At 55.0% G+C, this 24,030-nt stretch overlaps 1 protein-coding gene across 2 annotated transcripts; it reads left to right on the top strand.

The window, feature by feature from the left end:
* Positions 1-8,284: 8,284 nt before the first annotated feature.
* On the top strand, positions 8,285-14,300 carry LOC110476953 (glutamine synthetase). 2 transcript variants are annotated; one of them, XM_021542259.2, is made up of 7 exons: positions 8,285-8,301; positions 8,446-8,621; positions 9,190-9,351; positions 10,941-11,087; positions 11,916-12,043; positions 13,092-13,291; positions 13,568-14,300. In XM_021542259.2, the coding sequence occupies exons 2-7, from the start codon at positions 8,456-8,458 to the stop codon at positions 13,887-13,889; spliced, it is 1,125 nt and encodes a 374-aa protein (XP_021397934.1). In that variant the 5' UTR covers positions 8,285-8,301; positions 8,446-8,455; the 3' UTR covers positions 13,890-14,300. The 2 variants fall into 2 exon arrangements, with proteins under 2 accessions (XP_021397934.1, XP_031362158.1); XM_031506298.2 differs by lacking the exon at positions 8,285-8,301 and having other exon boundaries at positions 8,417-8,621.
* Positions 14,301-24,030: the final 9,730 nt, after the last annotated feature.

The raw sequence follows: 24,030 nt of genomic DNA, 5'->3' as shown, positions 1-24,030 counted from the left end.
AGGGACAAAGCTGCTCCTTGCAAGGGGATTTCACTGCCAGAATTTGGGCAGCTGAAGGGGGAGTGCTGGGGGGTGCTTTGTTCCATCCTAGGGGGTAAAACAGGAAAGGGGATGGAGGCATTGACTGCTCCAGCTGCACGCAGAGGCTCCCAGGGAGCAGCTCTGGGAATGTTGGGGTCTCCAGCCTTGCTGGGGTGTTGCACCCCACTGGAGGCTCATATTTGGGGGTGCAGAGGGGGCTGCTGTGCCCCTCAGGGCCCATCAGCCCCACGTCACTGGTTTGATGTGTTGGGTTTGGCTGCTGGGCCAGGTAAATCCCCAGGATCAGCCATGTCCCTGCTCTTGCTGGGAGCTCGGGATGAACATCCAGGGAGGGTGAATATCTGGAGTTTCTGCTGCTGTGGCAGGAAAACAAACCTGTGTCAGCTTAATCTCAGCTGGGAAAGGGATGGGAGCCAGCATGGACGGGGATGCCCTGCTGGAAAGCAAAAGGAATTAAACAAGGCCAAAATGAAGTGCTTAAGAGAGTGTTTTCACCCAGAACAAGGGATTTTCTAGGGCTCTGATTTGGTTTAAATCCACATTAAAGCCCCACCAAAGGGAGCTTCTGGTTCTACCTTGGTAGGATCTGGATGGAGTTACAGCCTCTGGAGTTCAAGGCCAGTGCCTGAAGTGCTGAAGCAAATCTGTCAGCTTTGCTCTGCAGGAACCTGCCAGAATGTACCTTTCCTTTGTGAGGAGCCCTGCAATAAGCTGGCAGCAAGGTGGTTTTCCCTAGAAAACAAACCTTTTGCCCCCAAAATACCCACCCAGTTGCACCAGAGGCCTCAGACGTGGCACTCCTCAAGGAGCTTGTTCTGTGTGGCAAAGGCCAAACCCTGCAAACTCTAAAGTTGCCTTAAAAATCCTTAATTCATTTTTTTTTTTACCCTTTAAAAGTCCCAGCTCCTGAAATCATGTGATTGCAAGGAGATGACATTACTGAGGAAAGCACAGGGTTTGGGTAAACACCGAGAAAACAAAAGCCAGCAGCCAGGAGTCTCCTCCTATTTTCTTAGGAAAAATCCCCTCCTGACAGGGACAAACTCCGTGGTGCTGGCCCGGAGGCCCTGGCAGCAGCCAGGGCTTGGGGAGGGCAGGGAGGGAAGTGAAAAAGCTTTGCCTTTGTGTGAGCCTGCAAAATGGGGCTGCCAAACAGGATACAGGCTGGGCGAGGAGGCCGTGGCTGCCCGGGTGCATCAATTGCTGGTGCTGATAATTGTATTTACATTAAAAGGAGTTGATCTTTTTGGTGGTTCTCTGCTTGTTTGGACTCTGCTCTGAGCACTCTGCTGCTGTGGGAGCTTTGGTGCACTGAGATTTTTTTTGATATTTAGTTTTGCTGAAACAAAAACACTGCTGGTTAAAATTTGCATCCCAGGATTCTGGCTGGAGCCTGGGGAAGGATGTCACAGGGCAGCAACCACAGAATTATAGAATCATTAAGGCTGGAAAAGACCTTTAAGATCATCAAGTCCAGCTGTGAGCCCAGCACCATCACTGTTCACCACTAAGCCACGTCCTCAAGAGCCACATTCTCATTTCTTTGAACACATCCAGGGATGGGTGACTCCATCTGTTCCTTAGGCAGCCTGTGCCAGTGCTTGACAAGTTTTAAATGAATTTTTTTCCCTTAATATCCAACCTCAACCTCCTTTGTTCAACTTTCTTCTCTTTCTGTCACTTGTACTTTGAGACCAAGAGCCGGGTGGGAGCCCATGGGCTCCTGCCCCAGTGTGAGGAGCCCCAGCTCATGTTTCCTCTCTCTGAAAACATTTTCTTTCCCCCTGCGAGTCAGATCCCAGGGAAATGGGTCCCTTTTGTTGCCCAAGAAGCCCTGGGGTTCCCTGTGAGCTGGGGCAGCCCTGCTTTGTGCCCCACAGGCAGCTTTTCCTCCCTGGCTGTCAGTGACCCCAGGGAAGGTTTGGGTGAAATTCAGCCCAGTGGCTTTTGTGCTCCTGCTCCTGCCTGTGCTGCTTGTCCTGCCCTGGCAATCAGCTCTTTGGCTGGAGGTTGTCCCCTGGCACTTGGGTTTCCTGAGGTGGGGCATGTATCACAGGCCCCCTCCTTTTCACCCAATGTCTTTTCCTGCAGCCTGAAGTGACAGGAAAAGTAAATTCAAATGAAAGCCTGTCAGGGGAAATCTGTTTTGGATTTATTCTGTCTGTGGGCTGCAGGAGTGGGGCTGCCCGAGGATGCTCAGGGCAGCTCTGCTGAGCCCTTTCTGCTGCCTTGAAGCAGAAAAGCCTTACCCTTACAATGTACACACACCCCTGCAGCTGAAAATAACCTCCAAAATGCTGCTCAGCCTGGAGAAAAGGAGGCTCAGGGTCTTTCCCAGCCTCACCGATTCTGTGGCAGTAATTTCTAAGAGCTTTCTGCAAACAGACCCTGCGCTGGGGGGGAGCCTGGCCTGCACTGGGGCTCACAGAGCTGGGAGGCTGCAGGGCAATCCCTGCAGGGGATTTTCAGCTTTACAGAGCTGGTGCTGGGTGCTTTGGAGTCTGCTTGGGTTGGGACTGTGACTTTCCCGGGCGTATTCAAATATGGCATAACATAATCATAAACAATGATGTGTATGTGCATGTATATATGTATTTATAGGTCGTATATTTGTGTATTTATAGGCCATATATGCATATTTATATGCCATATATATGTATTCATATGCCATGTATATGTATTTATAGGTCATATATATGTGTATGTATATATGACTTATAAATACACATATATGTGTATGTCATATATATGTATTTATATGTCATATATATGCATATTTATATTACATGTATATGTATTTATATGACATATATGTCTTTATAGGTCATATATTTGTGTATTTAAATGTCATACATATGCATATTTGTATGTCATGTATATGTATTTATATGCCATATATATGTATTTATGTCATATATATGTATTTATATGCCATAGATATGTATTTAAATGTCATATATATGTGCTTATATGTCATACATATATTTAAATGTCATATATATGTATTTATATGCTATATATATGTATTTAAATGCCATACATATATATGTATTTATACGCCATATATATTTATGTGCCATAGATATGTATTTAAATGTCATATATATATATGTATTTATATGTGTGTGCACAGAGAAAGGTATGGCAGCACTATTTGAAGGAAAGCAAAGCGGTTTGGGTGCAAATCTAAGGAGACTTGCTGTTGCCTAAACGTGTTTTAATTGTAAAGGAAAGCTGTCCGTTCAGCAGCAAAGTGTAAAAGCGGGTGAGTACCGGGACGGGGGGTGCCAGCACAGCCCCCCTGGCCCTGGGTGGTCTCTGCGGGACCCCTCAGAGTGGCTCGGACCCACCTTGGCCACCTCCTGCCCCATCCCTGCGCGTTCCCAGCCCGTTCCCGCAGCATCCCCCGGCTCCCTGCGCTGAAGGAAGCTTTCTTCCCTCCCGGAATCCCCACCGGGCTGCCGCAGCCCCTCTAATCCCTTTATGGTGTTTGTGCCGGGCTCCTCCTGCCCATGCTGCTCTTTGCCTTCCCTCTAATCTCCCACCGAACTGTTTGGCAGGACAAAAACCAGCCCGGGGTGGTCACACCGATGCTGGGGAGAGGGAATGCTCTCCTGGGGGCTCCAGGCTCTGGGAGGTGCCCTGGGGGGTTAACGACCAGGGAGGAACTCCCTCAGTTCTGAGCAGCATCCTGAATCCTGGAGGATGATCTAGAGTAAAACCCAAATTCTTCATCCCAAAATCCTTTTGTGCCCAGGGATGATCCTGCTTGGGCAAGTGTGGGGAGGGATGTGGCAGCCAAGGCCCAGCCCCCTGCCCTGCTGCAGCACCAGGGGAAGGTGTAAGAAGCCACCCCATGGGGTAAATTAGTCCGTGTTTAACCCATTTGTGGTAAAACAAATTGTGTTACTGAAGATTTTAGATCTGAAAATTTTTTTTTATTTATTGCTATCCTATCAAAGCAACAAATATCTTTGTTGTCTTTTGGCAAGGCTGGAAAATGCTCAGGCTGATAAAGCCTCGAAGTCAGAGAGATAAAAACTGGAAGAAGTATTTAGGGCTTGGCTAGGTCTCCTAGGATGGGTCTCCAGGATGATAAAAAAAAATACCCTGGGAAGGGGAGCGGCCCTGCTGCACCCTGCATCCCTGTGGGCACCAGAGGCGATGGCTGGGCTGGGCTGGAGCAGCACAGCAGAACCTGCTTCTCTCCCTGCTGCCCTCCATGTGCAGAAACCCCTCTGCTGCAGCTCTGGGCTTCACAAAATCCTCCGGAGATTTATCTGTGACCTTTTCCTTCTCCAAGGACACCCCTGCTCCCTTTCCTGCCCTCGGCTCCGCCGACCTTGGGCCAGTGACTGATTCCCTGAGCCTCGTGGTGGTTAATATTTACTGTACCTGGCGAGGAGGGGAGCAGGCAGGAGCCGCTGATTGCAGAGCCTGGGCTTGTTTGGGGGGCAAATGTTATTCCAGAGCCCCAGGGACCCAAGTGTGAATTGTGCTCGCTGCTGTTGGTGTAACAGGGTTGTTGCTATGGAAAGGGCTGGAATTAGGCTTGGTGAGGCGAGGCTCGATCCCAAGAAAAACTGACTAAGCAGGTGCCCAACTTTATATGGCAGGAACTCTTTTTCCTGCTTACTAAAATCCTTTTTGGTGTGAAATAATTGTGTCTATTTGGTGAGCTGCCAAATAGATGTGATGTTTGGGTGGGATGGTGCCACGGCATTTGGTGTAGTGGTAGCACTGGGGTTACAGCTGGGCTCAGCGACCTTTTCCACCCTTAGGAATTCTGTGATTCCACTCCTGTGCCTCCACAGGCTGCTGTTGTCCCTGCTGTCCCCAAACACCACAAACCCACCGTGTTTGCTCTCCTGGAGCTCTCCTGGTTCTCCTGCACCACTCTGATCAGGTGAGGGATTATTGGTGTTTGTTCTGCCTTCCTCTTTTGGGTGTTTTGATGCTCAGTGATTCCAGCTGCTCACAGAGGAGCTCTGCTTCCCAATCCAGGTTACTGGGTTAACTCAGCCTGGATTTTGGTTCATTTCTCCCTGGATTTGAGCCCACTCAAGCTCTGGGATATTTCTGGCAGGACAAAAACCAGCCCAGGGTGGTCACACCGATCCTGGGGAGAGGGAATGCTCTCCTGGGGAGCATGTGTCTGCAGGTGGGCACATGCAGGAGGGAACCAGAGCTTTAACTGGGAATAAATTGAGCCTCTCCCCACCCAGCTGAGTCAGGAAGGTGCAGGGTCTCGGCAGACCCTCCTGGCACAGCGAGCACACCTGCTGTCTCTGAGGGGCACAGCTCCCCTCTCCTCGGATGCTCTTTGCAATCCTTCCCAAGGGATGCAGATCCATCTCTGTGCCTTCTGCTCAGCATCAGCCGCTGCTTCTCCAGCCCTGAGGCCGATCCCGCGGGCTCCAGCTGCCCGGGCGGGATGGGGATTCAGATGGAGACGGGAGCAGGGAGGGATGGGGATTCAGATGGAGACGGGAGCAGGGAGCGATGGGGATTCACATGGAGACGGGAGCAGGGAGGGATGGGGATTCACATGGAGACGGGAGCAGGGAGGGATGGGGATTCAGATGGAGACGGGAGCAGGGAGGGATGGGGATTCAGATGGAGACGGGAGCAGGGAGGGATGGGGATTCAGATGGAGACGGGAGCAGGGAGCGATGGGGATTCACATGGAGACGGGAGCAGGGAGCGATGGGGATTCACATGGAGACGGGAGCAGGGAGCGATGGGGATTCAGATGGAGACGGGAGCAGGGAGCGATGGGGATTCACATGGAGACGGGAGCAGGGAGCGATGGGGATTCAGATGGAGACGGGAGCAGGGAGGGATGGGGATTCAGATGGAGACGGGAGCAGGGAGCGATGGGGATTCACATGGAGACGGGAGCAGGGAGGGATGGGGATTCAGATGGAGACGGGAGCAGGGAGGGATGGGGATTCAGATGGAGACGGGAGCAGGGAGGGATGGGGATTCAGATGGAGACGGGAGCAGGGAGGGATGGGGATTCACATGGAGACGGGAGCAGGGAGGGATGGGGATTCACATGGAGACGGGAGCAGGGAGCGATGGGGATTCAGATGGAGACGGGAGCAGGGAGCGATGGGGATTCACATGGAGACGGGAGCAGGGAGGGATGGGGATTCAGATGGAGACGGGAGCAGGGAGCGATGGGGATTCACATGGAGACGGGAGCAGGGAGCGATGGGGATTCACATGGAGACGGGAGCAGGGAGCCGAGGATCCGGCGGAGCCGCGGACGCCTCCCCGGCACGGCGCCGGCTCGGTGCTGCAACGCCTCCGGGAAAAGGGCTGCACACCCAGGGGTGCATTTCCTCCTGCCCTGGGACGGTTTCCAAACAAGAACGAGGAAATGCTGAGCTTTGCAGCCACGTGGATGTGTCCCTAAAATACCCCGCAGAGGGAGGTGGCTGCTTTCGAGCTGCACCCCGGCTTCGGTTGTAAAACACCCTGAATGTCACCGGGGCAGCGTCAAGGACACGGGGGAGACCTGCGTGGCTCTGCCACCGCTGCTCCAGGGACCTTGGGCACATCCTCGTGTGCCAGCCTCCCTCCCAGGGCTCTGCTCGGGGCAGCACCCAGCAGTTTTGGGGGGTGACGTCTGGCCCGCCCGCAGCCCGCTGCCGCTGATGTCACCGCCCGGTCACCGAAGTTGCTAATTGAGTTTTGCCTCTGTCGCTGCCAATCTCATTTCCTGGTTCTTGTGCAATCCCAAGTGCTTTCAGGTTTCTTCCCGATTCTTTATCTGCCTGCGGGACCAAAACACCTTCAGAAGAAAAACAGAGCTGATGTCTTGGGTCAGTGCCCGGGGAGGAGATGTCCTGTGGGGGGCAATCAACCGTGAAGCAGTTTTTTTAGCTGCCGTGTTGTTTTGCAGAAAAACATTCCTTGGGGTGAGTCAGGCAGCCACAAACTGTCTTATGAACCGGGGAAATTAGCAAAAACCCAACTGCTTTAGAGCCCAGACATGCCTTAAAGCCTTTTCTCCTTTTATAACATCGGAAAACTGCTTAAAACCCGAGGCTGGAGAGTCAGGCGCGCTCACTCCGCCAGGTTTGCTTGGGGGGGAAGTTGTTTGGAATCTTGCCCTCCTCCCAGACACAAAATCCGGGAGTGTTTGAGATAACCCCCGGCGGCGCCGGCACGGGCTGTGCCCGTGCTGCCTGTGCCCTGGCACGTTTGGGGTCTGTCTGCTCCCACTCGTGGGAGCCTCTCACGCAGCATCTATGGAAAACTGGGAAGGCAGCGAAGCGTTTAATTCACCTAATTGGATCTGCGTTCGGCTCAATAGCTGGAAATTGCTGCTATATTGAAATAATCGACTCAAATTCACACCTGTTGGCTGAGGGTTTTTAGCTGACTTTAAATCACAGCACAGCCTGTGCTAAGCTTGGCTAGATTGGGAGTTTAAAGAGACTCTACTACGCTCTGGTGCTTAAAAATTGTGCTTTAACTCAGCGGTTTATTTGTGGTGTTTCCCCAGCAGCTCTCAGCCTTTCCTCCCTTCCAAGGAAAGCCCTGGGGGCAAACCCAGCCCTGCAGCCACGGGGGGCTGAAGCCGTGTGGGAAGGGGTCGTTCCTGGGGTGTCCAGGGCAGGATGGGGGGAGAGAGGCAATGGAAGGGCTGCCGGGCATCGGTCCCTGTCCCCACGGCTTGGTCTGTCCCTGTCCCGGGAATCTGGCTGCCCCTGTTCCAGGGATCTCGTTGCCACTGATGTCTCCAGGACCATCCAGATCCATCCCATCACACATCCACATGGTCGCAGCCAGGTTTTGGGGTGCTGGGGGACCACAAGCCAGCAGCCTCCCCAGCTCCCCCCTTGACAGCGCTGGGAGTAAAACACCTGCACGCGTGTACGAGGGCACCCCAACACAAACAGGGATGACACACTCAGAGGGGGAACTGGAGGTGGTAAACATAATTTTCAGTGAGTAACACCCGTTTGTTTTAAATAAACAATAAGTTATTGAGCCAACAATCCACTACTTTTTAAATAAAGTGGTGCTTTAGCTGTGCGATAGCCGTCTTTTTAAATAATTAATATTTTAATAAGTAAATAAAACAACACTAAACGTCCTCAATGGGTGTCCCGGAGGTGGGGAGCGGGGCCCGGCCCTGCCGCCCCGGGGCGGAGCCGCGTCCGCGCCGCCCCCGGCCGCGGGCGCCTTTAAAACGCGGGCGGAGCGGGCGGGCAGCGCCGGGGCTGGTGAACCAGGGGGTGGCAGGTTCGAATCCCGCCGGGGGAAACAGCCGGGGTGGTGGTGGTGGGGGAGTTTGGGTGGCTTTTTGTGGGCTGGGAGGTTGGTTTGTAAAACCCCCGTGGGGAGATGGGCAGGGGTGATGTGGCACTCACCTGTGCGCCCTCGCAGGGCCGTCGCCATGTCGGTGTCGCACAGCTCCAGGCTGAACAAGCTGGTGCGGGAGCAGTACATGAGGCTGCCCCAGGATGGGAGGGTTCAGGTCACCTACGTCTGGATCGACGGCAGCGGCGAGGGTGTGCGCTGCAAGAGCAGGACCCTCGAAAAGGAGCCCAAGAGCATCGAAGGTAACGCGGCTGCTTGTCCCTCGGGTGATGGATGGTGTGGTGGAGGGCCCTGAGCATCGCTGGGAAAAGTTTTGGGGTGCCTCGGGCGGTGGGAGTTGGGCCGGGCTCTCCCTGGTTGTGTGGCACCAGGGGTACCTGTTGCAGCTGTCAGGTGGGGTTGCACCCAGCAGCAGGGTGAATATCCAACCTGCGTCCCTGCGCTTTAATCCGCTAATCTCTGCTGTTAGTGCTGGGTGGGAAGGGGAGAATGAGTTCCTCGCCCCTTTCCACAAGGCAAACAGGCATGGAGACGTGTCGGCATCTGGATGGGGTTTTGCAGAGGGAGGTGGAGTGGCTGGGACTGATCCTGCCCGTGCCTGATGGTGCTGGGGTGGGGTGAACACGCTGACGCTCAGGGAGCACCGACGGGCTCCGGGGATGTGCAAGAAAACCTTTGCGGCTGACATCCCATGGAGCTCGGCACCCTTTGGGTGCTCCGTCCTGGGTCTGATCCGCCAGCACTTGGCACAATCCGTATGTGACCCTTTTCCCAACCTCACTCCCACCTCCGTCCCCTCCTGCCTCGCAGATGTCCCCGAGTGGAATTTCGATGGCTCCAGCACGGCACAGGCAGAGGGCTCCAACAGTGACATGTTCCTGGTGCCGGTCTGCATGTTCAGGGACCCTTTCTGCCTGGACCCCAACAAGCTGGTGCTCTGCGAAGTGCTGAAGTACAACAGGAAACCCGCAGGTGAGCACCCCCAGCTCCCGAGGGTCACCCCCTTATTGTTTAGGGTGTCGCCTGCTCCGCACCGCCGGCGCTGGGGCGCAGCGGAGCGCTCGGTCCCGGGCTCCGAAATCCAAGAGCTGCTGGCGGTGGCTGTTTGCAGGAGCCTGGTTTAGTGCACAGAACGAGGAGAAGAGCAGCGAGGTGCGGAGTTCACTCACGGCGCTCGCCAAAAGCGTCTCCCGGCTTGCCCAGCCTCGGGGCGGGGGGGAACAGGAGCTGGAAGTGCGGGGTTCTGACGTGCCGGGGTTGTGGTTGCTCTTCTCGCTGGTGGGAGGCTGCAGAAAAGGAAGGAGGAGATGCTGAGATGGCGTGTGCTGCCTCAGAGTGACCTTTTGCAAACTGCCCCGGAACGCGCGGCTCTCGGTCTTATCGCCGGGTCTGCAGTCGCAGGAGTCTGCAGTCCGTCTTGTCCCCGTGATAAAGCCCCGGACACAGGAAAAGGAGCCCGTCTGCAGGGACGTGCTGAGGGGCTCCCGGAGGGGTTATTTGCCGGTAAATAACCGGATATTTGCCACTCGAGCAGGGCCGTGCGCCGCTGGGTGTGAGGGGGAGGGAGAGGGCATCTGCTGGTGATGCAGCTCTGCTGGGAGAGCGGCGGGCAAGGATGGTGAAAGACGGGGCTGGTTCCTCCTCCGGCAGCGTCCAGACACGGCTGGGGGACGTGTCTTGGGTTGAGATTTCTGCCTGGCAGCTCCTCCACTGCAGTTTGTAAAGGGAGCCTGATCCTGGGGCTCCTGGGGCAGAGAGAGCTCAGCCCAGAGCCCTGATGGTGAGAGGGGTGAACCCTCCAGCCCTTCCCGTGGTGGGTTTCCGTGGACCTCAAGGGCTGTGTGGGCTCAGGGGAAGAAAATCTTACCCTTGCTCCCCATCTGCCACTGCTTCCCTCCAGCCCCACGCTCTTTTGTAGCTGCTCTGGGGTTTTATTGCAAGTTAGGGCAGAATGTGCAGCCTGGAGCCTGCCTGTCCCTGTCACAGCAGTTTTTCAGCCTTTTTCACTGATGTCTTGGTCCAAGCTCTCATTCCCCTTGCCTAGCTGGTTCATGTCTGGACAGTGCTCTGCTCTCTGTATTTTCCTGGCAAAGCCCCAGTTGCCTTGAGCACCTCAAAAGGCCAAGGCAGGGCCAGCCAGTCTGGATGCTAACCAAAACCATGGAGCTGCAGAAAGATGAGGATAATTAGGATGAGGCTGGTAGAAAGGATGGGGGTGAAGGAGTGATGGAAGTCCCTGTTCTCAGGTCTGCTGAATGCCTGTAGGATGGGGTTGGGGTAAGGCTCCTTGTCTCACCGTGAGTAAGAGGAGGAGGATGGACCATCAGCAGTGGTTTGGAGAACGGGGTAATTAAACCCTTTTGACCTGTGGCCTGATGCTCTGGTGATGGAGTAACTGTGAGGAGGAATTTGGTGAGCAGGAAGGGGGATCCACTCATGATTTCCTTAAGGCTTCTGTGGGAAGCCCTTGGCAGTGCTGGAGCCTCTCGGGGTGGGATGGAGCAGAGCCTGGTGGGTGCTGGCTCACAGCACGGCTCTAACCCGGACCTCTCTGCCCCCAGAGACCAACCTGAGACACACGTGCAAGAAAGTCATGGACCTGGTGAAGGACAGCCACCCCTGGTTCGGGATGGAGCAGGAGTACACCTTGCTGGGCATCAATGGCCACCCCTACGGCTGGCCCGACAACGGCTTCCCTGGCCCGCAGGGTAAGAGCTCCCCCCTGCCCCAGCCCCAAATCCCCCTCAGCTCCCAGCGTGCTGCCTGTGGGTGCTGGGAGGTGGCATCAGCCCATCCCAGCTGGGTGCAGCTCTGCTGTCAGGGATGGCCCCAGGTAGGGGCTGTTTGCCGAGAGCACCTGGCGCCCCTGGCTCAGGTGAGCCGCGCCGCTCCCCCGGACCCTGCTTGCACAAACAGCTCAGCTGCACGACTTGTTTGGCAAGGGCTGGGAAACCTCCTCCCCTCGGCTGCTGGGGAAAGGGCTTGGCATGGCGCGCTGTGCCCTCCTGCAGCAGCGAGCCAGCTCCTCGGCTGCCTCCTGGAGAGAGACGGAGTTTCCCCAGCCTGATTTTTGTGCAGACCCGCTGCTTGCAACACCTCCCTTCCCCGAGGCGGGGAGAAGATCTTTGCCTTACCTGCTTGAATGGGGGTGATATCAAACCCCAGCGAATTGGATTTTCTTAGCCGTGAACAATGCCAGCTGTTGTCAGAACAATCTCGGAGGTTTGATGTGCTCAGAGGGTGAGGGAGGTGCCCCTGGGCAGACCAAACTTTCCTTATCTCGAGGTCACCTCCCAGTTGATGTGTTACAAGTATTATTGAGCTGCCAAGATAAGGCTGAGGTTTCACAGATGAACTGCTCACACTGCTAGTCCTGGAGCTGGGCTCGGTGGCCCGATATCCTGTGGAGAGAAACATTTTAATTCCCATGAATCCTCTGCCCATGGCAGCAGGTATCTGGGAGCGTGGGATTATGTTACAGTGCTGTTGTTGCTCCCTGAAGCTTTCCTTGGGTGCTGACTTCTTGTTCTTTCCAGGCCCCTATTACTGCGGGGTTGGAGCAGATAAGGTGTACGGGCGTGATATCGTGGAGTCCCACTACAAGGCTTGTCTCTATGCGGGGGTGAAGATCTGTGGCACCAATGCCGAGGTGATGCCCTCCCAGGTAGGTGTGGATGGCCCCAGGCAGCCCATTCCCAGTGATGGATAGGAGTTATCGTGGGGCTGGAATAAGCCAGCAACTCCCAGCTCCTCTGGAACACCAAATCCAGTGACTCCTCACATCAGTTTTGCTTAGCTGGGAGCAGTTGCAGTGCTGCAATGGAAATGTGCACTTGATTTTCTCCTAACTCACCCTGAGTTGCTTGCACAGCTCAGCCTGAGCTCTGGCTGCCAGAGCAGAGCTGGGAGCTCCTCTGTGGGAACAGGGATGTGGGGACAGCAGGAGCTGGGACAGGCTGCAGGAGCACCATGTGGAGTGATGGGGTCTGAGCCCTGTTCTGGAGCTGGGAACTGGGAATGTGGGGTGGGACATGGCCTTGGGGAGCAGTTGGGAGGATTTGGGTTTATCTAGGCGTGAGCAGCAGGGAGCCCCTGATTGCGTTAGGCAGGTGGCCAGACTGACCGACTGCGGGTCCTGGCTCTCCTGCTGCTGATGTGGTGGTGATAAGCAGGGGCTTATCAGCAGTGGAGCTGAGGCAGGACTTTTACCCACCCCGCTGTTTGCCCCAAATTCTTAAAGGTCCTTCTTGGTTGCCTTCCACATCCTGAGCTCGGGCTCTTCCATGCCAGCAGCCACAAAGACGTCACCCTGTGCTTAGTAACGTGGGTGGTGCAAGCCTGGCTCCAGCCAGGCAGGGAGCAGCCCTGGGAAGGACTAACAGGCTCCTTGTTAATCCTCTGCCTTGTTTGCAGTGTGGGCTGGGGGTCCTGCTCACAGCAGCTCCAGCATCAGGCAGACATGGTGTTTATTTACCTCTGTTTTGATTTAAAAACCCCTCTGTTTTTGCTTTACATAGCAACGAGCAGTTTCTTCCCATTTTTTTTTTGTTTGCCAAAGTTGTCCTGCTGCTTGCCTCAATGCTCCCCATCCTTGTTGCCAATTCCCAAGGGTAACATTCAGCCACGGCCCAGGCTGGGAGTGGCAGGGATGTGGTGGCTGGGGAGGCGCCCACCTGCCCATCCTTACCTGTGCCTCTGCTCGTCCCTTCCAGTGGGAATTCCAGGTGGGCCCGTGTGAAGGCATTGAGATGGGGGATCACCTCTGGATGGCTCGCTTCATCCTGCACCGTGTCTGCGAGGACTTTGGGGTTGTGGCCACTCTGGACCCCAAACCGATGACCGGCAACTGGAACGGCGCTGGGTGTCACACCAACTACAGCACCGAGGAGATGCGCAGAGAGGGGGGTCTCAAGTGAGTCCTGGGGGGTCTCAAGGGGAGGCTCAGGACTCGAGTGAGTCCTTGGGGGCTCCCTGGGATGTACCTGGGAGGTTGGGGGTGTCCTGAGCCATATGGAAGTGTCTCCCCACCTGTGTGGCTGCACCAGGCAGGGTTGGGGTTGTCCCAGCTCATTATTTTAAGAGCAGCTGATTATATGAGGGATCCCCTGAGCTGTCCTTGTCCCTGCACAGGAGGAGGGGGTGACAACCCCCCAGATGGACCTACTGAACCCCCTCTCCTCTCCCACAGGCACATCGAAGCTGCCATCGAGAAGCTGAGCAAGCGGCACGATTACCACATCTGCGTGTACGACCCGCGGGGTGGCAGGGACAACTCCCGGCGCCTCACCGGCCACCACGAGACCTCCAACATCTTCGAGTTCTCCGCCGGCGTGGCCAACCGAGGCGCCAGCATCCGCATCCCGCGCCAGGTCGGCCAGGACGGCTGCGGCTACTTCGAGGACCGGCGGCCGGCGGCCAACTGTGACCCCTACGCCGTCACCGAGGCCATCACGAGGACGACGGTGCTCAACGAGACCGGGGTGGAGACCAAGGACTACGCTGGCCACTGAGGCACCAGGGTGGGTGGAGGTTCTCGTGCCTACAGTGCCTTCTCACCTGTGAGTTGTCTCCAGCTGCAAGCTCAGACTCTTTAGGAACCTCGCTTCTGGTCTTGTGAAACTTCGCCTTAGAAATATGTATTTTATAGCAAGAGGGAGGGGCCCAACCCATTTTCTCAACCACTTTGTTTTTTCTGGTTCCTGGTTTTAGGTCATGAGGTTTTTAAAAAAAAAAAAACAACTTGGATTGAATTTTTTTTCCCCAATGGACTTTACACTCTGATGTACAGAGATTCCAATGTGGATGCTGCAGCTGCTGTTGTTTGCACCTATGGAGGGTGGGTGCTTTTTTTTTCCATATCTCTGTTACAAGGAAATGATAATAAATAATTTTCCTGGCTGCATGGCAGCTGGGTTATGCTGTGGCGAGTGCATTTTCCTGTAACTCCTAAAGCTCCGTGGAGTTTTTAATTTGGGTGATGCTGGTGGGTTGCAGCTACTGAGCAGCCTGGGCAGGAGCTAGAGGAGCAGAGATGCTGGAGGATCCTTGAGGCAGGTGCCTGGAGCTGCCTTGCCTCATTTTCTGGACCAAAGGCCATCTCCTTCCATCGTGATCCCAAAGGCAAACAGAGCAGCGTGGGCTGAGCAAACAGCGGCTGGAGCAGCAGCAGCTGGCGGGCGTTTACACAGGGTGTGTGCTGCTGAGTCAGCACAGCCAGCCCACCCCAGCACAGCCCTCCCCTCTGGGGACATCTTTGGGTGGAGCAGGGGACCCTGGGGACTTCCCCCTGCAGCCTGGGTGAGCCACAGGGTCACGGTGCAGCTCCTTGGGTTGGAGTCTCTCCACAAGGTGGAGGTCAGAGATTTATTGATAGAATCACAGAAGGGTTTGGGTTGGAATGGAACTAGAGGCCCATCCAGCTCCACTCCCTGCCATGGCAGGGACACCTTCCACTGTCCCAGGAGCTCCACCCCCAGTGTCCAGCCTGGTCTTGGGCACTGCCAGGGATCCAGGGGCAGCCACAGCTGCTCTGGGCACCCGTGCCAGGGCTGCCCACCCTCAGAGGGAAGGATTTCTTCCTAATATGTAATTTGAACCTACGCTCCTTCAGTTTAAAGCCATTCACCCACACCCTATCAAACTCATGTAGTCAAACCCTGAGGAAGGGCATTTCCATGTAGACGGGATGTTAACAGCATCTCCAGTCCCAGACCCTTGGACATCTCCTCAATGCAGCTGTGGGGTGATGGACACAAGCACAGGGGACATCCCTCTAATCCCAGGGACATCCCAGACAGGGATCATCTCATCTCTGGGGCTGACCTGCAGGATGTGACCCAGCTGCAGTCACCTGCAGGGAGTCACTGTAGGTGAGAGGAAGCAGCAGCATGGACAGAGGACATCCAGCGCAGTCATGTGGATTTTGAAGCTGGATTTATGTTTATCCTTGGCTCTGACACAGGTGACAAGCTGGGCTGGAGGGAGGCCTCTGAGTCCCTCCTGCTGGCACAGTGCTGCCAGTGGCACAGGCAGTAAGGGCCATGGGACATGGTCAAGCCCCGGACCACAAGCAGCCAAGAGTCCTCTGAGCTGTTCAAGAATAAATGTAACCCAGTCCTCATCCTAAAGAAGGAAGGTTTTTCCTTTCAGAAGTTTCTGTTTGGGATGTTTAGCGTTTTTCATCAAAACCACAAGGCTGTCTTGTTTTCCTCTCATTTCTATGGTATCTCTAATGGGTAATTTTAGCACTGGGACAATGACTGATGGATGCAGCTGGAAAATCAATAAAGAGCTAAATCTGGAGTGAGGAGACTTCTGTTTGCTTCCCTGGCTGTACCAGTGGCTGAAGTACTTCAGTTTTCATCACTGTGCTGTACAGACACTGTTAAATTTGGGAATCATGTGAGTTCATATTCCCAGCATGGGAACGTCTGTGGCTGGACACAGCACTGTGGGACATCCAAACTTTTGTGTCTCTGGCTTTCACCCTGTGCTTCCCCTGCACCAAGCCCCATCCTCTCCAGGGTGGGCTAGTGGGGCTCCAGGGGCTATCCAGGAGCTCTTCCAAAGCCTCTTCTGGGGCTTTGAGCTGGGATCAGTCCTGTCCCTACGTGCCAGGAGCCACTGTGTACTTGGAGGCATTCATGCTATCCTCTGCCAAAACACAGATCTTCTCACTGGTGCTTTTTTGAGGTCAAACTGGGCCAGAAAACACATGTCAGGGTTTTGGTTTTTTCCTAAAGCAGAAGTGATTCCCACCCACAGAGCCTGTAGCACAGGGGAAACAAGGACAACAGCACATTCCCACAAGAGTTTTTTCAATAGTTTTTCTGTGTTTGCCCCTGTTGGATGTGGATTTTTGGGTTCAGTGCAGTGCTGGGGATGGAGCCAGCCATGGGGCTGAGGCTTCAGGCTGTGGCAGGGGTTACAGTGTCCACATCCCCATCCAGGGTTTGGACAATGCTGGGAGGAGACACAGCCAGCATCACCTGGTGCTCCATGCTGGACTGCGATGGGTGGGAGTAGTGCTGGGATCCCAGCTGGTGTCCAGCCTGGAATGGGGCTGCTGAGGCCGGGTCACTTATCCAGGGCTCTCCTGAAGGACTGGCCTGGGTGGCCGGGTCACTGTTATCCAGGGCTCTCCTGAAGCAGCATCCTGAGGTGGCTGGGTCAGTGTCACCAGAGCATTCCCTGGGAGAATCCCTGGGTGGCTGGGTCGGTGTCACTTGGATCATCCCTGGGTGGCTGGGTCAGTGCCACCAGGATCATTCCCCGGTGTCATCCCTGTGTGGCTGCATCGGTGTCACCAGAGCATCCCCCAGGAGCATCCCTGGGTGGCTGGGTTGGTGTCACCAGAGCATTCCCTGGTAGCATCCCTGGGTGGCTGGGTTGGTGTCACACGGCTCATTCCCCAGGAGCTGGATCAGGAGCTGGATCAGTGTCACTTGGATCATCCCTGGGTGGCTGAGTTGGTGTCACCAGAGCATTCCCCGGAGCATCCCTGGGTCCGTGTCACTTGGAGCATTCCCTGGGTCGGTGTCACTGGGAGCATTCCCTGGAGCATTCCCTGGGTCGGTGTCACTGGGAGCATTCCCCGGAGCATCCCTGGGTCGGTGTCACTCGGAGCATTCCCTGGGATCATCCCTGGGTCGGTGTCACTGGGAGCATTCCCGGGAGCATCCCTGGGTGGCTGGGTCGGTGTCACTCGGAGCATTCCCCAGAGCCCTCCCTGGGTCGGTGTCACTCGGATCATTCCCGGGATCATCCCTGGGTGGCTGGGTCGGTGTCACTCGGAGCATTCCCCGGAGCATCCTGGGTCGGTGTCACTGGGAGCATTCCCCGGAGCATTCCCTGGGTCGGTGTCACTGGGAGCATTCCCCGGAGCATCCCTGGGTCGGTGTCACTCGGAGCATTCCCTGGGTCGGTGTCACTCGGAGCATTCCCCGGAGCATCCCTGGGTCGGTGTCACTCGGAGCATTCCCTGGGTCGGTGTCACTCGGAGCATTCCCCGGAGCATCCCTGGGTCGGTGTCACTCGGAGCATTCCCCGGAGCCTCCCGGCTGTCCCGGCGGTGTCGCGCCCGGTCGTGCCGGGGGTGACAGGGACATTTGGGGGGCTGGTGCCCTCTGCAGACGCGGACAGGGATCGCAGGGAGCAGCGCCCGGTTTGTGCTGGGAAAATCCGCCTGGATCACCGAGTCCCTCCATCCCCCAGCGCTGCCGAGGCCACCACGAACCCGTGCCCCAGGTCCCCATGTCCCCACACCCACAGGGCTTTTAAAACCCTCCAGGGACGGTGACTCCACCGCTGTCCTGGGCAGGGCTGGACAATCCTTTCGGTGAGGGAATTTTCCCTGATATCCAACCTGAACCTCCCCTGGCCGGGAGAAGAGCCCGAGCCCTGCGTGCCTCCACCCTCCTTTCAGGTGGCTGTAGAAGGCGCTGTATAAAACATGGATCTCTGCCTTACAATTTTTACTCAAATAAACATATTTGACAGACAGAAACCCAGCAGCTGCCATAATGCCAAGAGAAGTGACTAGGACTAAATGACAATCTGATCCCAGATTTGATTTGGCTTTCTTACACCCTTACAGAAGTACAATGGAATACGAGGAGGTGAAGGAAAATAAATCTGCTTAATTCCCTCCAAATTACTTCTTGCTGCTGTAAAGCAAAATTCAAGTTAGATGGGAGGAGATTGCAACAGAACCTTTACCTGCATCAACCAGAACTGTCAGAAATACTTTTAGGGAGAAAAGCACCACAGCAAGCCAAAACATCAAGCGCCTTTGGTTTAGGCTCTGACCATGCTCACGTGCCTCCAGAACCACCCTCACCCACAAATACAAATCTTCTATTTCCACACAGATAGTGGCAAAGAAAAACCCTGTGGGGCTGCATCCATTCCCCATGCAGGAACCCAGCTGGGTTCTGCTGGGCTCTGCTGAGGGACATGTCACCCCTCAGGAAGGGCTGTCCCCAGGGCTGTGACCCTGCAGATGGATTAAAGACTCCGAGATGTGGCTCCAGCGGGTGACCAAGCTGGGACATCCTCATATCCTCCTCCAGGCATCCCCTGGGCTCCCTTCCTTCACCAAGCACCCCAGGAAGGTGCTGCAGAGAGGCTGCCCAGGGTAGGTGGGCACCGTGGCCACCCCATGACAGGGAGCAACAGTGCAGAGGTTTGCACGTTTCTCCCCTTTCAAGTCTCTTTTTACCACTATAAATTCCATTACTTTGAATTTTGCGAAAGCCTTCAGGATTTATTTTTTTTTCCAAGCCAGTTATAAAAAGGACATTGGAATTACAGTTCCAGTGCTAACAATAGCATTACTCAAAGCTGCTGCCGAGAAGTAGGGAGCTCTGGATAGAATAAAGACCTAAACTAAAATGTCAATATTAACTCCTTTTTTTTCTCTCCCTGTCTTCCAGCCCACACAATCTGCTTGGGTCCCTCTATCTTAATGAGCATTAAAATGGTTTCAAATTAGATCTACAGAAAATTGAATTTTTTTCCCCTCAGAAGCTTAGTCTGGCCTTTCAAGGCCACTGATGATATTTTGGTTTTGTGTAAGAGCATCTTTGATCTCCAAAGCTCTCCGCTCACAGAGAGACACGGCTCATTACCAGCAATTTGTTGCTGTTGAAATGCAAGTGGAGAGAGAGTCAGGGAGAGGTTTGGCTGGGGGGTCTTTGGCCCCAGACCCCACTAGCCCCCTGTGTCTCTCCTGGCCCAAGCCTGGCCCCCAGGCTGGCAGGTGGGTGGTCGCCAGGCTGGTCCTGGATTTGCAGCCAGCTGCTCTCAGCTTGGTTTTATCCCCAAAAATGTGGGATTAAAGAGCCTCTGAGGTCCAGGTGAGCTGTTTGGGGAGTCCTTGGGGACACTCCAGGTGACAGCAGTGTCTTGCTGAGATGCAGCAGTGACCTGGCAATGCACAATGGCTTTTCTTGTATTGCTTGTGCTGAATCCCTCTCCACCCCCTCGGTCCCAGGGGCTCTGGGGAAGGGGTCAGGCTGCCTGAGACCTGCTGCTTCCTCACTGCTGGGAAGATGCAGCAATCAGACCTTCCAGGAAAGCCCGTTACCATGGCAGGGTCTGGCTGCTGCTGCTGCTGCAAGAAGAATAAATCTAGATGGTGCAAAGCTGAGCAATCCTGAGCACTGCAGTGCCCTGGGGCAGCACTCACTGTCTGGGGATGTTTGTGTGGCACAAATGGCCTCAGGGTGAGCAGCTGGGTTAAGTTTGGGCTTGTACCTGGGTGTAAGTGGAGCCACCAGGCCTGTCCTCCTGCTCCCAGGAGAGAAGGCAGCAGAGGCTGTGACAGTGCTGGGCAGACCTGTCCCCACTTGTCTCAGTCACACTGAGATGGGCAGAACCCCTGTGAGGTCACAGCAGCACTTGGTCGTTGGCTTGGTCATTCTACAGCTGCCCCAGGTGCTCCTAGAGCAGCTTCATCAAAGGAATCCTTAATGAGCTGCAGCAGCTCCCTCTGCCCACCCCAGCACCCTCCTGAGCCCTCAGTCCTGCTGCTGGGGGAACAGGGCCAGGAAAGGCAGCACAAGCACCCACCAGCTGAGAGCTGCATGGGGTGGCAGGCCACCAACAGGCATTGATGGCTGTGAGCAGCCTCACCTGGATCCCAGCCCATGGGCCCCGAGATGTTTATTTGAGCTCTGCCAGAACCATCTCTCCCTGCTCCAGTTTGACTGGGGAGTGTGGGTCTCCTGTGTTGGTCACCCAGACCTTCACCCAAGGACTGCAGAGCTGCCAGGAGATCCCCAAGCTGTGACCTGCAGGTTAATTCTTCTGGCTTTATTTCAGACCTGCTTTATTGTAGGGAAATTTAGTGATGATCTGGACTCCTGGATGAACAATCCTCCCCTCCTGGATGGGTTCCTCGGGAGCAGAGGGACAGGCCTTTGCTGCTGACACTCTGCCCTGTAGCTGTGGGGTCTCTTCTGGTTTCCTGGACCTCTGAGAGCCCCTGGCCTTTGCTGTGCTCTGATGGGTGGGAGAGGGGGTTGTACAAAGATCTACAGGAGAAAATCAAGTGTTGGGTGTGGGGAATTAAATTTCTTCCTCAGTCCTTATTCCTGCAGCTGCTGAGGAGCAATGGCAGTGATGGGATGTGCAGAGGATGATGAGCTGCAATTGCCATAATGCCTTTATCTTTTCACTTTAAGTTCTTTGCAGCTTCTGCAGGTCCTTGGGTTGCAGCAAGGGAGGCCAGCAGTGAAATTTTATCAGCAGAGCTGCCCAAGAGGAGGAGGGAGAGGCTGGGCTGTAGCTGCAGCCAGGCAGGCGTCTAGTGGAGAGATGATCCAAACCCAAATGAAGCTTTCTCCTGGTATTTATAGATGAAGCTATTTCTCCTGGTCTGATAACTGTAATAACACAAATTGAATGCATTTTTTGGCCTTGACTCCCATCAGGGCAGGTGTTTTCAGTGGCTGAAATGTCAATGCAAGGCAGGTTTTAGAAGGACTCTGTAAAAATAGTTGTAATAGGGCTGGGATTGTGGTATTTGCCCATGGCAGGAGTGTGCAAAGGTGGTGGGTGCTGTTGGGAAACAGCTGCTAGTAAAAGAACTGGTTTAATTCTAAACTACATTCAGCTCCCAGCATAAAGGGAGGGTGGGGAAATAGAACTGTGATATTGTAGTTCAGGGAAAGTAAAAGTTTGACAGATTTGGCAGCAACTGATCTAGAAGGAAACTCCAGCCCTGAGGGATAAAATCAGTCTGGGGGAGATGTAGCTGGGGTGACTTTCTTGTCCTGGAGTGAGCTCCATGGAGATGGACCCAGGATGTGCCTGGGATGTTTTCACCTCACCCACATGTTCTCAGGGAGCTGAAGCATGCTGTTAACATTTATCCTGCATTAATTCAGGCATCCCAAGTCCTTTCCTCTCCTTGTCTTCAGACCAACATCCCAAGGCTTACTAACAAGCCTTTCAGTGGTCAGCATGTGTTTTCTAACTGCCACAAAATTTGGGGAAGGGAGAGGCTGTTTGGGTCTTGTACATCCCTCACTGCTGCTCTGTCCTCCTTTGCTTTCTCATGCTGTTGGAACAAGCTGACCAGCTCTTGGTTTCAGATTAATGATGAACCTCTTGGATGTCTGTAAGTGGTCTCCAAGGCTCTGCCCTCCTGGCTGCACCCACTGGGTGTTTCTCTGCCTCCTTCTGCCAGGCTGCACCCTCGTACCTGCCCTGGCTGCTGGAGGCTCTCACTGTTGCCCCTGATGTGCTCCTTTTGAGTCAGGACATGTCCCTGGGGGCAGCACAGTGACTTCAGCTCCCACTTTCCAGTGGGAAAAGCGGGTGGTGGTACCTTGGCAGGCTTCCCCAGAGAGGCAGAGTTGGAGGAGTGGACAGGGATGTGTAGAAACACATCTTGCTTTGCTCCACTCTGGAAGGAGTGGAGGCTGGCAGAGTACTGAGGATGCTCTGATGGCTCTTTCCATCACTGTCCCCATGGTGACAGGTGCTGCCTGACTCCCCAGGGCAGTTTTGCCCTCAGAGCCAGCCCTGGGCCACACCAAAATCACCTGTATTTCAATTGTCACCACCCTGCAGCCCCAATGGACCTGTGAAGGTGGGATCAGCAATTTTCCTCCATGCAGAGAGCTGGGGCTTGCTGGCAGGAGCAGTGTCCCAGGGGCTGCTGATAGAACCTGTCACAAGCTGCTCCATCCTGTGGGGACGGTGGGTTTGATTTTTGGCAATTGGCCCAGTACAAGTGCCACAAAGCAAGTGGCTGCAGAGGTGTCATTGCTGCCTGGTGACTGGGTGAGGGCACATTGCAGACCTCCCCTCAGCTGCTTTACCTGCCACCAGCTCAGCTGCAGGTGGCACGGGCTGGGGGTTCTGGCATGGGCAGGGACTCATCTCATGTAAGCAGCACTGTGCCAGGGTGTGGATGAGGTGGGCACAGCTCCTGTCCTGGCAGTGGAGGATGTTTTAGTGCTTCCTCCTGCTCTGGCCAGGGAGGGTTTGTCAGGTGTGACTCACCTGTCCCTCATGCGAGCAGCACAGTGCCAGGGTGTGGATGAGGTGGGCACAGCTCCTGTCCTGGCAGTGGAGGACATTTTGGTGCTTCCTCCTGCTCTGGCCAGGGAGGGTTTGTCAGGTGTGACTCACCTGTCCCGTGACGGCTCCGGCTGGCCTGGAGCGGTGACCTTTGAGTCTATTAGCTCATGGAAACCCAAATAACCACTTGGGAAACGGAAATACCTGCTGAGGGACAATCCCCGGGCAGCTCCGATGAGCCGGGATAGGAGCAGCAGGGTGCGGTGAGAGGGAACACCTCTGCTCTCCCAGCTTTTTCCCCCAGCATCCCTCTCTGATGCAGCCAGCCAGCAAACTCCTTTGGAAAGCATTACTTCACAAAGAGAGATGTGCCGTGGCTGACGGTGCCCTCGGGCAGAGCCACAGTGCTGCTTCAGCAGCAGCTTGGGCTGAGGCATTAACTCCTTCCCCTGCGTGCCTGGCTCGGTGTGGTTTTCTGCTCCTTGTGTCAGCACTGCTGGGGTGCCATCCTGTCCTTACCCAGGCCCTGGGTGACAGAGAGGGCTCTGCATGAAGCCTAACACCACAAAGGGGTGGTTTTGTTTGGAAGGGGACCCTTGGCTGTGTCACCAGGTGTTGGTTGGGCTGTTTGCTCCACTGGAGCCACTCACATCAGTAGGTGGAGGGGGATCAGTGTCACCCTGAGCCTTGCTCCTCTGGGTGCATCTGCTCCTGCACCAAGCCACGGTTTGGCTCAGACATCCTGCTCCAGGGTGTGCCAAGAGGGATGCTCTCTGCATTCCTGCAGGAGCAGCTGCTGGGACATGTTTCTCTGTACTGGGGTTGCTGTATTTTGCTCTGGACACATGGAGTAACTGGTGAGGAGCAGGAAAATGAAGTGTATTTCTCAGCAGTGGGGTGAGGAGATGTGAGCTGAGAGAGGGAGTGGGATTGTCTGTGAGCTCTCACAGGCAACCAGGTGTGGGCGAGGAGGAAGGGTGCTTGTGGGGACCCCACTCCCCAGGGGTCTCCAGCTGTGTCACTGAGGTAACCCTTGGTGCACCCTCTCCTGTCACCAGACACCTCCTCCTGGGTTTCGTGGAGAGTTGAGGGATTTCTTGATGACTTTTGACCCTGGCATGTAGGTCAGGGGCCATGCCACAGCTTTTTATCAGCTAGAATTGGGCTGCTCGAATGAATTAATCCTAGCAGGGGGTTGCTGAGCCACACAGAGATCCAGTGCTCTGGCTGGCAGCAGTGGTGGTCTCATATCACCATTGTCATCACTGGCTCTCTGTCACAGGCTGTCCCCCCTACCAACAATGTGGGAGTGCTCCTCAGCCACTTCTGGGAAGAATTCAGTGGATTTAGGTGAAAGTGCTGCAGGAGGTGTGATTGTGGACCTTGTCTGGGAGTGACTATTGTGATATCCCTGATTATGAGTCTGTGGTGGAGAAGTGACTTCCCCACTGGGAGGGATGGGATCAAACATCAGGAGTGTGGGAAGAGCTGTGGGCTGGGGCTGTAGTGGATCACTGTCCTGGGCAGCCATGCTGAGATATTGTTACAGGAGAAAAGAGAAGGAGAAAAACTGGGCAGTTAAAGGGGAGGGAAGGCATGAGAGCCAGGTCAAATACAAGA

This window comes from Lonchura striata, chromosome 22 (genome assembly GCF_046129695.1).
Source record: "Lonchura striata isolate bLonStr1 chromosome 22, bLonStr1.mat, whole genome shotgun sequence".
NCBI classification, from domain to species: domain Eukaryota; kingdom Metazoa; phylum Chordata; class Aves; order Passeriformes; family Estrildidae; genus Lonchura; species Lonchura striata.
This window is presented reverse-complemented; position numbering and strand designations above follow the sequence as displayed.

What these genes read in the sequence shown, in the direction of transcription:
- LOC110476953 (XM_031506298.2), top strand. Translation starts at nt 8,417, where the DNA reads ATGTGGCACTCACCTGTGCGCCCTCGCAGGGCCGTCGCCATGTCGGTG. An exon ending in GGAGCCCAAGAGCATCGAAG is followed by an intron (nt 8,622 to 9,189) that starts GTAACGCGGCTG and finishes CCTGCCTCGCAG; the next exon opens with ATGTCCCCGAGTGGAATTTC. An exon ending in CGGCTTCCCTGGCCCGCAGG is followed by an intron (nt 11,088 to 11,915) that starts GTAAGAGCTCCC and finishes TGTTCTTTCCAG; the next exon opens with GCCCCTATTACTGCGGGGTT.